The sequence below is a fragment of the Sturnira hondurensis genome, unplaced genomic scaffold (assembly GCF_014824575.4).
Source record: "Sturnira hondurensis isolate 20B ecotype Veracruz unplaced genomic scaffold, ASM1482457v3 Scaffold0014953, whole genome shotgun sequence".
NCBI classification, from domain to species: domain Eukaryota; kingdom Metazoa; phylum Chordata; class Mammalia; order Chiroptera; family Phyllostomidae; genus Sturnira; species Sturnira hondurensis.
The window spans coordinates 1,366,759-1,380,685 of record NW_028087584.1 but is presented as its reverse complement, the minus strand read 5'-3'; the positions used below and the strand labels follow the sequence as shown (position 1 = coordinate 1,380,685).

At 41.7% G+C, this 13,927-nt stretch overlaps 1 protein-coding gene and 1 pseudogene across 8 annotated transcripts in view; both read left to right on the top strand.

The window, feature by feature from the left end:
* Window positions 1-9,506, top strand: part of ST7 (suppression of tumorigenicity 7) — a 319,529-nt gene extending 310,023 nt beyond the window's left edge. For 4 of the 8 annotated variants that reach the window (XM_037064213.1, XM_037064211.1, XM_037064216.1 and 1 more), the window contains 2 exons: window positions 1,626-1,765; window positions 2,577-3,607. In XM_037064213.1, the coding sequence (XP_036920108.1) occupies window positions 1,626-1,765; window positions 2,577-2,696 (260 nt within the window). In that variant the 3' untranslated portion in view covers window positions 2,697-3,607. Of the gene's footprint in view, window positions 1-1,625; window positions 1,766-2,576; window positions 3,608-5,751; window positions 8,799-9,326 lie in introns of those variants that run through there. The other 4 variants (XM_037064214.1, XM_037064212.1, XR_005069142.1 and 1 more) reach the window with 3 other exon arrangements.
* Window positions 9,507-12,604: 3,098 nt separating this feature from the next.
* Window positions 12,605-13,525, top strand: LOC118999589 (eukaryotic initiation factor 4A-I-like; annotated as a pseudogene).
* The last annotated feature ends 402 nt before the right edge of the window (window positions 13,526-13,927 follow it).

The window sequence follows — 13,927 nt, the reverse complement described above, 5'->3', positions numbered from 1 at the left end:
AGCAGGAGGTAGCTTACTTGTTTCCTTGCTAGCCAGCCCCAGTGTGAACTTTGTTACTTAGAGAATTGGGAAATCGAAGTGACATGTTCTTCACTGTCCACATTTTATTGTGAAAGAGTCTGGTATCTAACACTATGTTAGATTTGATTTCGGAAATCCCTGTTATAGGCCTGTACTTTACTTTTTGACTTCTCTTTCATGGAGATCTTTGTTAAAGTTTCAGTTTTCTGGTATAGATAGTTTTCTGAAAAGTATACTGTTTTAAAATGTTTTATTTGAATCCAATTAAGTTTCCATGGGGATAGATTCACTATTAGAACAAAATTACAGTTCTTAAAAGTAGCTCTCCAGGCATAATTCTTATAAGCCTGAAATAGAAAATTGTGGCTCACATTTATTTAATTGAATGCAGTGATCCAAGTCTGATCTCTCCTCACAGTTCCTTAGTGGGGCTGGGTTTTGAGGGTGGGATACAGAGAGGGTCAGTTGTTTTAATTGCTACCCACATTTTGTACACCAAAAGGTGGCGCCAAGGCATGGGGCCTCCCACCCCGTGTTTAAATCCTGGCAGGTTGATTTCCCTGGATTCAGGTGTATGTGCTTATTTGTGCTTTGTCCCGCTCTCCCTCCCGGCCCCTCTCCAGCCTCAGTTTCAGCAGAGCAGATTACTGTTTAGGGATCTAAGTAATGAGAACTGAGTGGTAGAGGAAAGGCCTTTAAGGTCTTGGATTTCCTGAGGAAAGTAGAGCACTCGGATCATTTTGGTGCAGTGCAGGGTTGCTCCCTGCGCTTTCACTTTCTCTGCAGCAGCGCCCGCCTTGGCAGTTGCTGCTTTTCTCACTGGCAGGCCCAGGGCACAGGAAGCTGGAAGTCAATTTTCTCATTTTTGTGCCACAATTTTTTAGTTTGCCCAAACCCAACACTTGAATTTAAGTTACGAAATGTGCCCTAAAGAGCACCGGTTATTTATTTTGGGGTGGAGGTCGTGAGTATATTTATCATCGAGAGCCTCCTGCAGCTGTGCCAGATGACCCTCCCAGTCCTTATCTCCAGCCCTGGAGCTTGAACAGGCCAGCATACTAGGTCCGTGCTGAATGTCTCTGTCTGGGTGGCCCCTCCATCAGCATACCTAGAGTGTGCCCGGAAAAAATACAAGATAAACTAATATTGCTGCATTATAATGATTAAAAATTACAGGAAGGTGAAAATCTAGAGATAGGATTTTTTTCCAGTATGCTTTATTTTGGATTTTCCAGGTTTTCTACAATGAACATGTGTTTTATAATTTGAATAAAGTTTTGTTTTGTTTGTGTTTGCTTTAGAGAAAGGTATGTTATATATTAGGCATAGGTGGTGTTACTGTCCATGACCATGAATGCATGACATCCCCAAATGAACTCTATCGTGCTTCTAGAGGGAGTGCTGAAGGTTGAACATGGACTTGGGAAAAGTGGGTAGGCAGCCAAGATCAGCGCCAATGGTGACTCTGGTTCATTCAAGTGCCCTGCCTTTTTCATCTGCAACAGGCTTTAGCCAAAGCTCTAAGGAGTCCATCCCACGTAGAGCAATTCCCTGAGAATGCATTTATTCCAGCTCTGATGTTTCCCTTATGATCTTCTCCACAGCTTTCCATGAAGTCTCAGTTTACCCAAAGAAGGAGCTCCCCTTCTTTATTCTCTTTACTGCTGGATTGTGTTCCTTCACCGCCATGCTGGCCCTCCTAACACACCAGTTCCCGGAACTCATGGGGGTCTTTGCAAAAGCTGTGAGTATTTGCCAGTGGGAGGCCTCAGGGAAGGGGCAGAAAAGCAAGAGAAGCAACATAAAAGAAGTGGGGGAGTGTCATGTAGAAATGGATATGCCTGTAATGATCATCTGCTCACTGTTTAATTTTCTTTATCGTCAATGGAATCAAAGGGTTGAGGGTCAAATGAGAAAATGTAGACTATTTGTTAATGTATGCCCTTGCCTTGTTTTATTCACAAGAATATTCTCAACAGTTCCCCCCAAATGCATGAAGTCTAAAAGGATTAAATAAGTGTAATTAAGGGAATCCTAGGAAACTAAAAATATGTGGGAGATTATTCAGTTTGGTATAAACTCAATGACATTATTTCCAATCTTTATATATTGTGGATCTTGTTCCAAAAAATGAGATTTACATTTTCAAAGATGATTTCAATTAAAATTTTAATAATTACAAACCTTCGGCTTGTTTGAGGAATGACTTAAGAGGGTGTGAAAAGCTTGTAGTAGTAAGATGTGTTCAGACATGACATTTAGAAATATGGAAATCCATTAAGAGTGTTTAAGGAAGGTTGTGGAGAGGAGCTTGAATCAGAAAGGCTGTCTGCATTAACAGTCAAGAACCATTATTTCCTTGTTAAAAACTGACCCTGACAACTTGCACAAAAGGTGAGGGTAAGTTTACTGATATTGCCACAGATGAGTTTCAAACAGAGGGAGCAAGGAAAAGTATGTCTAATGTTTTCCTGGAACTCCATTCTGATTTCAAGGTGAGTGCAGTGTGAAAGGATGATTTCTAACTTGGCTGGGTTGATTTAATCCCTTTCCAGATGATTGACATTTTCTGCTCGGCAGAGTTCAGGGACTGGAATTGCGAGAGTATTTTCACGAGTGTTGAAGATGAACTGGAAATCCCACCGGCACTTCAATTTCAACATTTCCAAAACTGAACTCATCACCCTTCTTCCCCCACCACCAAAACCGCTCTCCCCCTGTATTCCTGACCTCCGCCGGTGGCACTGCCACTCACTCAGTTACTCAAGCCAGAAACTCAGCAGCCTTCCTGAGCTCTTCCCTCCCTCACTCCTCACATCCCATCTTTATCAGCCTCTAAAATCTGGTGGGTGTAACCTGCTAAGCCACTAGACCTTCAGTCAAAGTAATTCACATCTTCTCTTTCTCCCCCATGGCCTCTCTCTCAATTTAGATCTTCATTATTTCTTGCCTGGATTCCTACAAAAGTCTTATCTGGTCTCTTTGCTTCCATTCTAATCCTTTGCCAATCTTTCTTTTATACTGATACAGAAATAATCTTCCTAAATTGCAGATCTGAGCATGTTATTTCCTTGTTTGGATTTCTCCAATGATTTCCCACTATCTTCAAGATAAGGTACATACTCTTTATGATCTGGCCCTTGCTTGCCTCCTCAGCCTCGTCTCTCCCAACTCTTGCATTGACACTGCTCTTGGGTCATAGTGAATTACCCACCCTTCCCAGATGCACCACTGTCTTGTACACCTCAGTACCTTTGCACGTGCTATTTTCTCTGCATGGAATGTTCTTCCCCATCACCACCCCCACTTGTCCACTCTACTAATGCCTGTTTATTCTTTTATACTCAGCTCTGTAAGTTTCTCCTAAGCTGAGTTAGATTTCTCCTCTATGATCCCACAGTATTTCATTAATGCCTATAATATCACATTTATTGTAATATTACATAATTGTTGAAAACTTGTCTGTCCCCCTTTTAGAATGGGAGCTCCTTGAGAGCAGGACTGTGTCTTCCTCATCTCTGTATCCCCAAAGCTTTGCACAGTGACTTGCACATACTAGGTTTTCAATAAATGATTATTAAATAAATAAATGGTTGGTTTCTGCAGAAAAAAATCAATGTAAAAATCAGATACAGCCTAAACATCTCTTCTTTTCTACTTATAATCATAGAGTCTTAAAGTTGAAAGGGACCTTAAACAAATTGCCTTCAGTAGTAGGTCAGTTTGGAGGTCATATAGATTCATCTTAAATACTTTCACCAGTGGGAGCTCACCCATTTAACATTGAAGCCCGTTTCATTGTTGGATCACTCAGAACTTTTCTTTACAGTGATAAAATTGGCCTCCCTTTAACTTCCACTAGTCCTATTCTGCCTTCTGAAACTATCAAGCCTATTTCCTCTCGCAAATTCTTAATATAGCCAATGCATTTATGGCCACCTCTGACCTCTAACTGACTACCTCCTCTTTTCCCCAGGCAGAGATCTTAAATTTTCTTACATCTTCTGTACACGGCATGATTTCTGTGCCCAGTGTCTCCCCAGTCACCTCCTTGGATGCTCCCTGTTTTATTAACGCCTATGCTATTCATTCTACTCCTAAGCTAACCTGTGAGTAAAACTAGTTGCCAAATGTCCAAGATTAGAGTACAACTTAGTAAATTTTGAAATAAGAATATATTTACAACATTAGACAATTACTTTTCCTACTACATTTCATAACCTCTTAAACATTTTTTAATGTGCTTGTATAAAAATATGTCATTGGCTGCAAATGAGTCATTGAACTAAAAAAAATAGCACTGGGTGGTAGTTTTGGATCAGACAGAGAGTCTCAGGGTCTAGTGTACATGAAATTCACATGGCCCCACCACCAGAAATCCAGAATTGTGAGTGTTAGCACCCAGAAATCTGTTTTTAACAAGCACCACAGCAGATTCTGAGAACAGGGGTTGAGGACCATATTCCCTTCCAAGAACATGTACAGGTGTGTGGTGTGCTGTCAGAGATGTAGAGGTGAGCACTTTCCAGGGATCACCCTGGCTGTTCCTTGGAATCATCTGGAAAGATGAACTGATGTCGCCCCCCACCCCAGTCCCCAAGGGAGGATGACGTGATCGGTCTGGGATGCAGCATGGGCATCCAAGTTTCCAGACACTCCCCAGGTGATTCAGGTGTGGAACCAGGACTGAGAACCTCTGCATTGAATGGAAAGACTAATCACCTGAAACTGCTTTAACTAGGATGAGATTTGGACGATGCAAGAATAGTGAATAGAATAACACTGGGTATTGTCCAGGAAAGGCTGTGCAGCCTCCAGAGGATCAGAGAGATGTGTTCATTATGGATGTTTGACAAGGGGGCACTCTCCTTATGTAGTATTCTCAAGTTTTGGTTTTGAGTCTAAGATCAGATGATTGAATGAGATATAAGTTTGCCTTTATTGGACTCATATTTTATACTCTATCAAGGTGTGGTCATTTGGCCAGCTACTTAGAATTTTCATATGTGGTTTAGATAAGTTTGCTTTTAAACTTCTGTCTGGATGGCCACATTCATCTTGTCCTTTAAGATTTACAGCAGTTTCCAAAATGTCTGGAGAGGCTTCGTGGGAAAGGAAGATGGATGGCCTGAAAGAGATGAGCCGCATAACCCTCCTCCTTTCCCACTACGCCCAGAGTCTTCTCCACATTTTTACCCTTGTTATTTCATGGGGTCTCTCACGAAAACCCCCCACAGGTTATCACAGCTGCCCTACAGGCTGCCTACAACCATTTGCAGCTTGTGAAAATTACATTCTCATTCCTCGCCGGAGATATATCCCTGGGATAGTGACTTTCAGTGGATGCAGAGATTGCACTGTCACCCCCTGGGCCACATGCAGGTTGGGAATTCTCCAGGGTGTTTACGTGTTGATACACAGCCAGTAAGGAAGCCCACAGCAGAGTGTGAGCCACTGGAAAATAGTAGAATGAGAGGTTTCAAAGGGCTTTCCCCCTCGTCTAATCTACCTCGATGACTCAGGACTAACTCTTCCCAGAATGTCTGGTTACCAAGATAAGGTTGCTCATATAAATAAGTTATGTTCCAAACCCAGCCCCTGGCAGAAGGTAGGAAGGTCAACACTCTGACCCCTTCTGCTTTCAAGGGCCTTGTCTTTGCTCCTATAGACTTTCTCCTTCCTTCCCTGAAACTGAGCCCGCTGACTTTTGACTCTCGTCTTCACTTATAGGCCCTGACCTCTTTGAAGTCTGATATTGATTACAGTGAAATGTCAATTGCCTGTTTGCAATGGGGCACCTGGAACTTATTCAGATAAGTGGAGGCATTTTGGATGTTAACAAAGCACGGGAGCCATGACCTTCTAAGTAATGATGTTTCAGGAAAAGGAGTATCAGGGAATTGAAGTGTCACTCTCTCTTTTTTACTGGTTCAGTTGCCTTTTCTCACTACAAAACCCTGGTTAAATTATAGTGTATTTTGACCATGTATCTCTGCCCTCTGGACAGCAAGCAGTTTTGGACATTGAGAGAGATGAGCTGTTCCAGGGTGGCCTGGGGTTGCTCATTTAGACAATTCTTCTGGCAATTAATTTCCCAAGCCTGTGAGTGAAACTGCTGTTTTTCTATGTGCATTGGTTGTGCGTCTGACAAAAAAAAAATGGATTTTCAAACATGCAAAGAAATATAAATGAGCACTCCAAGCAAGGCAGATTCCACCAAACTGTTTTTAAATGACTCTTAGTGAAAGCTGCTGACCTTTATTTGTTACCGAATGAAAGGGCACAGCACATTATGACACCTTATTACATTGTCTGTTGCTCCCTGTGGCTGATGGGTGGGAAGGAGGATGCGGGGCAGGGTGCCAAGGAGGAAAGTAGCTTAGTGATAAAAGGTGCACATCACAACTGGGTGCTGTGAGAAAATTAGGGTCTCTAGGAAAAAGTTCAAGGGAGTCTTTTCTCAATTTCCCAAGGATAGGACCTTTTAGATGTGAGGGAGAACAGTAAATTATCACAAACTCTGGAGATATGGGGACTTAAATCTCTCGAGAAAACTTGTTGAGAAGGCAGGTATAGTCCAGGGAGGCAGGCCCCATTGCCTCTTGTTGCGCCTTGTGGGAAGAGAGGCAATTACAGGCATCACACAGGGACAGAGGCTCACCTCTTGATTTCCAGAGGCCTTGCCTTTTGCACTTTTTATCAAAGTCAGGTCAGTGCCAAAAACAAAAAAGCAAACAAACAGGGTTTTAACCAATTTTGTGACGACATCCCCATTCATTCTTTTGCCCAGGCTGAGGTTCCCTGATGTCCTGCGTTATGGTTCCTGGCATTGTCCAGCGCACAGGCTTTGAACAATGCCTTCCATCCAACTGCATCGGCTTATGCTAACACTCCAGTAGTTCCTTCCCCTCAATCACAACTTCAGCAGCTCTAAATCTGTTTTTCGTCAAGTCCTTAGGGTATGATAATTTCACCAGCAATATCACCTTGTTCACTGAGCCCCATCTTCCAACAACATCTTCCTTGTCAGCCTCTCTGGTTTATCTAGACCACTTTGGCACCTCACTGCTCTCCATGACTGAGTATGATAGGCAGATGCTGTGATTTATGAAGCATGGTGGTATCTGAACAATAAAAATAAGTAAAAAAATGGGTATGTATTTTTAATTTGATAACGTTATCATGTTGGTTTAATGTGATTAGTGGACTTGTTCCATATTATCCTCTCATAACTAGGATTTTACAAACTCTTTCAGAGGCAATTTGGGAAGTAATTCATTTCGGGGCCAAATATCTTCCATGACGCTTACAACTGCATTCAACCCTAAACTGAAAAGGGTAGGCAGTCTGTTCTGTAGGGTGAGCATCTCCAGCAGTTCTGTACACTCAAAGGATAATTTCAAATGGTTATTGGAAATTGTCATATATCTAACACACACCTGAAAAAAAGAGCCATTCATCTTTGCTCAAGTACTAACATGGCTACTTATTTCTTAACTACAAATCCAGCCTGGCCTTCTGGCTGTCCCCAGTGTTCATCTAGTTACTTTTAAGCTCTACCTGTAAATTTTCCAGCTAAGCTGAAGTATTTACTATCTTCTGGTCATACCAGTTATTTATTTTTCTTCCAGTTGTTTATTGAGCCTAGAGGGTCCACCGGCTCATATTCTTCGCTTGTCGTCCCTACCCCATCACTGTCTTTTGATACCCAACCACCCCTTGGGGTCTACTTCAGTTGCCTCATTTTAAGTTTTTCCCGGTCCTTGCAACAGAAAGGATTCAGCAGAAAGGATTCTGTCTCTCTGAACCCTCCTGGTGCTTCTTCAGTTCTCTTGTGGTCTATCTGGGATTGTTACTTTGCTGTGTACAGGTCTTAGTGCCCTGCTCCCAGCTCCAGGCTGTGAGGTTTCTGACAGTGGGGGATTGGCCGCACACTCCTTTATTTCTCACCCAGCGCTACGTGCTGTACTGAGTAAATATATTTTATCAACGTAAAAGACACAGCACAGGGAAAGACTTCAAATCTTATACTATCTTGAGTTTCCTTTACATTCTCACACTTGGTGATCCAGCTATGATGTATTACAGGCCTTCTCAGTTTGTATTTTACTGGTTCCTTTAAAAAAGAAGGAAAGATTCTGAGGTCAAATGAATTTGGGAAACTTGCCTACCATATGCCTCTTTGAAGATGCACAATCCACAGATCATATGACCAGTGGAGAAGCCTGTACTGTCCGCTCATTTTTTGACTTAATAACCATGTTCTTCCTCTGCATATATATTCATATCCTACTATATTTCTATGGGCACTTCTCTGTGGTGTATACAATGATGTGCTATGGACAAGGGATTAGGGCAAAGGACTCCACAGTACACAGACTAGATATGGAACCTGAGTGAGGGGATACCTTGGTTCTGAAGAGACAGAGGGATGGTGAGAAATGCTTCCCAACACACTTCTCATGCCTGGCTGGATGCAGGCATCTCTTCTTTCCAGTACTGGGTAGTTGTGAAGTGAAGCTGATTATTCACAAGAACATAATTGGAACAGTTTTGAGATTATGTTATATGAGTCTCAGGTGGATCACTTGGCTTTCTTATAAGGGAATTCATCTGCTAAATTATTCTCTACATGTAAAACAGGAAGGAGTTTAATAACCAAATAAAATGGATCCCAAAGATTTCCTCAGAGCAGCTCCTCTTCAACAAGACATGCTGTCCGTGACTGACCTATTTGCTGCCTCCCCCAGACTCCCATGAGGCATGTCCCTTAGCAGGTAGTTCAGAAATGGCATGGGCTACTCAGATGTTTGGGAGACTGCTGGATCCCAGAGCAGTTCACAACCATACAACAAACTTGACTGCTTAAAAAATTCGCTTTTTCAGTTGGTGAGTTATATACCCAGCTAGGTAAGCATGTAGTCACCATTTTTTTAACTCTTGTCACCATTTGTTGACTTTTTGCAACTTGCTACCCATCTCAGTCCCTTTCAGTAGTCATCTGTGTGAGCAGCTAGGAGACCCTGAAAACTAACTGGGAGGCTTCAGAACCGTGGGGCAGCTGTCAAAGGGGTAACGGGGCCCAGCCGGCAGAGAGACACTTACCCCTTTGTCGCTTGTAGCTAGGGGTTGGGGACTGGAATGCAGGTTTAATCATCAGCCGTTATTTCCTATAAACACAACTATGAAATTGTAGCCTTTTGAGACTTTTATAATGCAGATACTTTAGATGAAGAGCTTGGGAGGATTATTTTATAATCTTGAATAAGATCTCTCCTGACATCTGTTCCTTTGTTTCTTTGCAGTTCCTCAGCACTTTGTTTGCCCCATTGAATTTTGTTATGGAGAAAGTGGAGAGCATCCTCCCATCCAGTCTGTGGCACCAGCTGACTCGAATCTAGGGAAGCCCGTCCGCCTTTCCACTCCCTGCACCCAGTGTGCCACCACCATCTCTTCCGTGCCAATCCCTCCCAGAATGCAAGGAAGCATGACTGAAAAAGGGAAGCCATTCTGAGGTTTTAAAACATTCATGGACTGTCTGTTCCATATTGAAAGCTGTTTTGTTGTACAAAATTTGTTGATGTTTATTTCTATTATATTTTTCCTTCAAAAAATCAATAATAAACTTTTGTGTATTGCAGTAAACCAGTTGTTACCTTCCTGTATCTTCCAACCCTAAAGGTTTTGTGATTTCCAAGAAACCTACAGACTTACATTTAATTTACTAGGGACCCAGATCTTCTGGATGAAAATCACACAGTGATTTTCTTTGCTTGTGGAACTCAGCAGGCTCTCAAAACTCCTACAGTTGGTAGCTTGAAAAATTAAATCTCTTTGGTTCAAAAGTACCATCTTTTTCAGCCCTAAACTGAGTGTCCTCATGGGCCAAATGCACAGAAAAAGCTTCCAAAATAAACGACAGGAAGTGTGACTGAAATGACATGTATACCCTAACAAATTGTTCCTGTTCAGAGACTATTCAGTGAATGGAACTCAACACCAGTTCTAGGAATCATTTTGGTTTTGCTTTCTGCCAGTTTGTTGTGAGAAAACTTTTAATAAAGAACTACAGACTCAATAGTTTGTTGTACAACCTGACTACTTTACCGACATTGCCATTTTAAAATTCTTAGAAGGGCACTTTTTAAAATACGTTTGCATTGCTTGGAATGTGAGCATTCTTTGAATATTTTAGTGATTGGAACCACAATGATCGTGGACTCACCAGCTTTAAAAGCTTTCTACTTGATTCACACCTATTGAGCAGCAGAAGACAAATGATTAAACATGAATCCTCTATCTGAAGTGAAAAATACCTCTATTGAAAATCACAATCCAGTGCTTTAAAAAATAAAGGAATTTTCCTTCACATAACTTGTTTTCCCTTCTATTTAGAATCCTGAATCTTTCCCCAGGAGTGTTAAAATAGGCGGCGTGTGGGAAAGCACCACACCACATCTTCACAGTTGGACTTCCTGCAGGCTCCTGGTCTTCATTCAAGAGCAGAGTCAAGTGGGCAGGTAATGTTTACATGGACAAGGATTTTTCATGCTTTTGGCAAGCTCCTCTTTGTCCCTCTTTTATGCAAAGGGCCATACAGCTGGCTCCTACTCTTAGGAAATTTTCTTGCAAGACGCTGAACTTTTATATGCACACCAGTAGTGCTGCTCTTGAGGTCAGGGGCCATGTCTGCCTTGTTGGCCTCTTTACTGCTTATTCCCCCAATATAGCCCTTGACTAGGAATAAATTCTCAACTGATTCATTGAAAAAATTGATCAATGCATGACAGATATAAGTAAACTTTTGTTTATGTTTAAAGGAGAGAGGTTGGCTCCAGCAAAGAAGGACCAGAAAGGCATAGAATTATAATTTTGAGCTGGAAGAATAAGTTACCAATACAATTACTTGATTTACTAGATGGGGAAACCAAAGTCCAAAGTGATTTTGACCTGCCTGAGTAGGGAGCTCTGGATTGTGATAAGCCTTGCATGAAAGGTTCTAGAACCTATATAGTAGAGGCAAGTGGAATTGGCCCGACATGAATAGATGTTAGGAACTCCAGTTCCAGGAATGCAGCAAAGATATGTAACAGAAGAATTTAAAAGTGCCATGTAAATTCAGTAGACTTCAGAGCAGTTTCATGAAGAAGGGAGGCAGAAGTTAGACTTCAAGTACTAGAGGGAGTGAATGGGAGAGTTGAAAGTGCAGAGGTGGCAACAGAATGAAGGAACTAGCTGGAGTAATGAGATTGTGGAAGGAAACAGGTCCAAGGTACCAGAAGGAGCTAATTATGTGAGGATGAGAGAGACATCTCTAAACTTGTGTAAACTAAATAGCCTTTTCATCTTATAACCCAGAGTCATTCTTCAGACAGAGGCTGTGATACCCAAAGCTCCCTTTCTTCTGCCTCTCTCTTCAACTACTCTGCTCAACTCTTGAGAGCAGTCCTGACTCACTCTTGCCCTTTTGACCTCATTGGGGCTGGATACTAGAGAGGATCTTGCCTTCCCAGCTACTGCCTGTTTTGCTGTCCCCGAGGACAAGCATTCAGGTCCTTTTTGTTTTGAGACCTTTATACTTACCTGTGGAAAGGAAGAGCCAGAGCAACCATTACATAACAGAGCAGGTTTTTTGAATGATCATTTTCTTAAACATGGTTCTTAAATTCTCAACACAGGTTCACAGTTCCTACAAGTTCCTGACTTCTTACTGAAGTGGCAATCAGAATTCAAGTTGCATTCCTGCCTTCTGGTTTTATTTCTATATGAGGCAACATCAAAATCCATTCTGATGGGCTTTCTTCTATGAAGATCTTCCCACAGAACAATAAGTCTTTCTTAGTCTCAACTTTTATGTGTTGAAATACAAATGCAAACATTCTAAATGAAATATTGGACAATAGAATCTCATACAGGGAATAATCCAGTATGACCAAAAGAATCTTGAGGCTTTTCTTTTTAACTATCTTTAAAGAACTGAGGAAATTTTATTTTTTTTTAATTTAAAAAAATATCTTTTATTGATTATACTATTACAGTTGTCCCATTTTTTGCTCCCCTTTATTCCCCTCTACCCTGCACACCCCTTCCCACCAGCATCCCCCACCTTAGTTCATGTCCATGGGTCATACATATAAGTTCTTTGGCTTCTCCATTTCCCATACTATTCTTAACCTCCCTCTGTCTATTTTGTGCCTACCATTTATGCTTCTTATTTCTGATATCTTTCCCCCCATTCTCCCCTTCCCCCTCGCCCCTGATAACTGTCCCTGTGATCTATATTTCTGTGAATCTGTTCCTGTTCTAGTTGTTTGCTTAATTTGTTTTTGGTTTTGGTTTTTTAGGTTCAGTTGTTTACAGTTGTAAGTTTGCTGTCATTTTACTGTTCATAGTTTTTATCTTCTTTTCCTTAGATAAGTCCCTTTAACATTTCATATAATAATGGTTTTAGGTGATGATGAACTCTTTTAGTTTTACTTTCTCTGGGAAGCACTTTATCTGCCATTCCATTCTAAATGATAGCTTCACTGGATAGAGCAATATTGGATAGAGCAATCTTTTCCTTTCCTCTGGGAAAGGAAAAATGGCCACTTTTGCTATAACAATTCTGCAGCAGATTGAATTAGATCTAAAGGCCACCCAGGCCTTGGTCCTGGCAGCTACTAGGGAGTTGACATGGCAGATACAGAAGGTAGTCATGGCTTTAGGAGATGACATGGATGCCTCTTGCTAGGCCTGCATTGGTGGTATCCGTGTATGTGCTGAGGTGCAGATGCTGCAGATGGAAACTCATCATCGTGGGCACCCAGGCCATTTGTTTGATATGCTGAACTGCAAATAACTGTCTTCCAAATAGATCAAGATGTTTGTACTGCATGAAGCTGATAAAATATTAAGCTGTGGACTCAGGGACCAGATCAATGACAAACAGCTCAACAGCAACTCCCAGGTGGATTTGCTGTTAGCTACAATGCCTTCTGATGTGCTTGAGGTAACCAAGAAGTTCATGAGGAACCCCACTTGGATTCTTATCAAGAAGGAATGGTTGACTCTGGAGGGTATCCACTAATTCTTCATCAATGTGGAATGAGATGAGTGGAAGCCATACACTGTGTGACTTGTATGAAATCCTCACCCTCATCCAGGCTGTCAACTTCATCAACACTTGAAGAAAGGCTGATTGGCTCACTGAAAAGATGCATGCTTGAGACTTCACCGTCTCTGCCATGCATGGAGATATGGACTGAAAGGACTGAGGTTTAATCATGAGGGAGTTCTACTCTGGCTCTAGCAGAGTATTAATTACCACTGACCCGCTGGCCAGAAGCATTGATGTGCAGAAGTTTTTTTAGTCATCAACTTATGGCCTTCCCACCAACACAGAAAACTGTATCCATAGAATCATTGGGTTGGGGTGTATGTTTTAGCCATCAGGGTGTGGCTGTTAATATGGTGACAGAAGAAGACAAAAAGTCTTGACATATTGAGACCTTCTATATCACTTCTGTTGAGGAGATGCCCTTCAGTGTTGCTCACCTCATCTGAGAGGAGCTGGCCTGCCACCTTACCCCAGCCAGGGGGATGAGAAGGAGTAGAAGGGGGAAGGGAAGAGAGCCAAGGGATGGGAATCTTGTCATTTTTTTCTTTTTTCCTTTGAATAAGTGTCACTTTTTAAGGCAAAGAAGGAACCGTGACCATTTTGGATACTCTTTACTTTGGGGTAGGCTCCTGCCCCAGGTGCCGTCTCTTATCGCAAAAACCCTAATCCACTTCTCTAACCCACTTTTAAACTGTTTTGAATAGTACTTATGTTGATTCAGGAAACAAATATAAAATTCTGACTAAAATGACTTGGAAACAAAAAAAATTGTGTCACCACAGACTAACTTGGGTATATAATTTATAT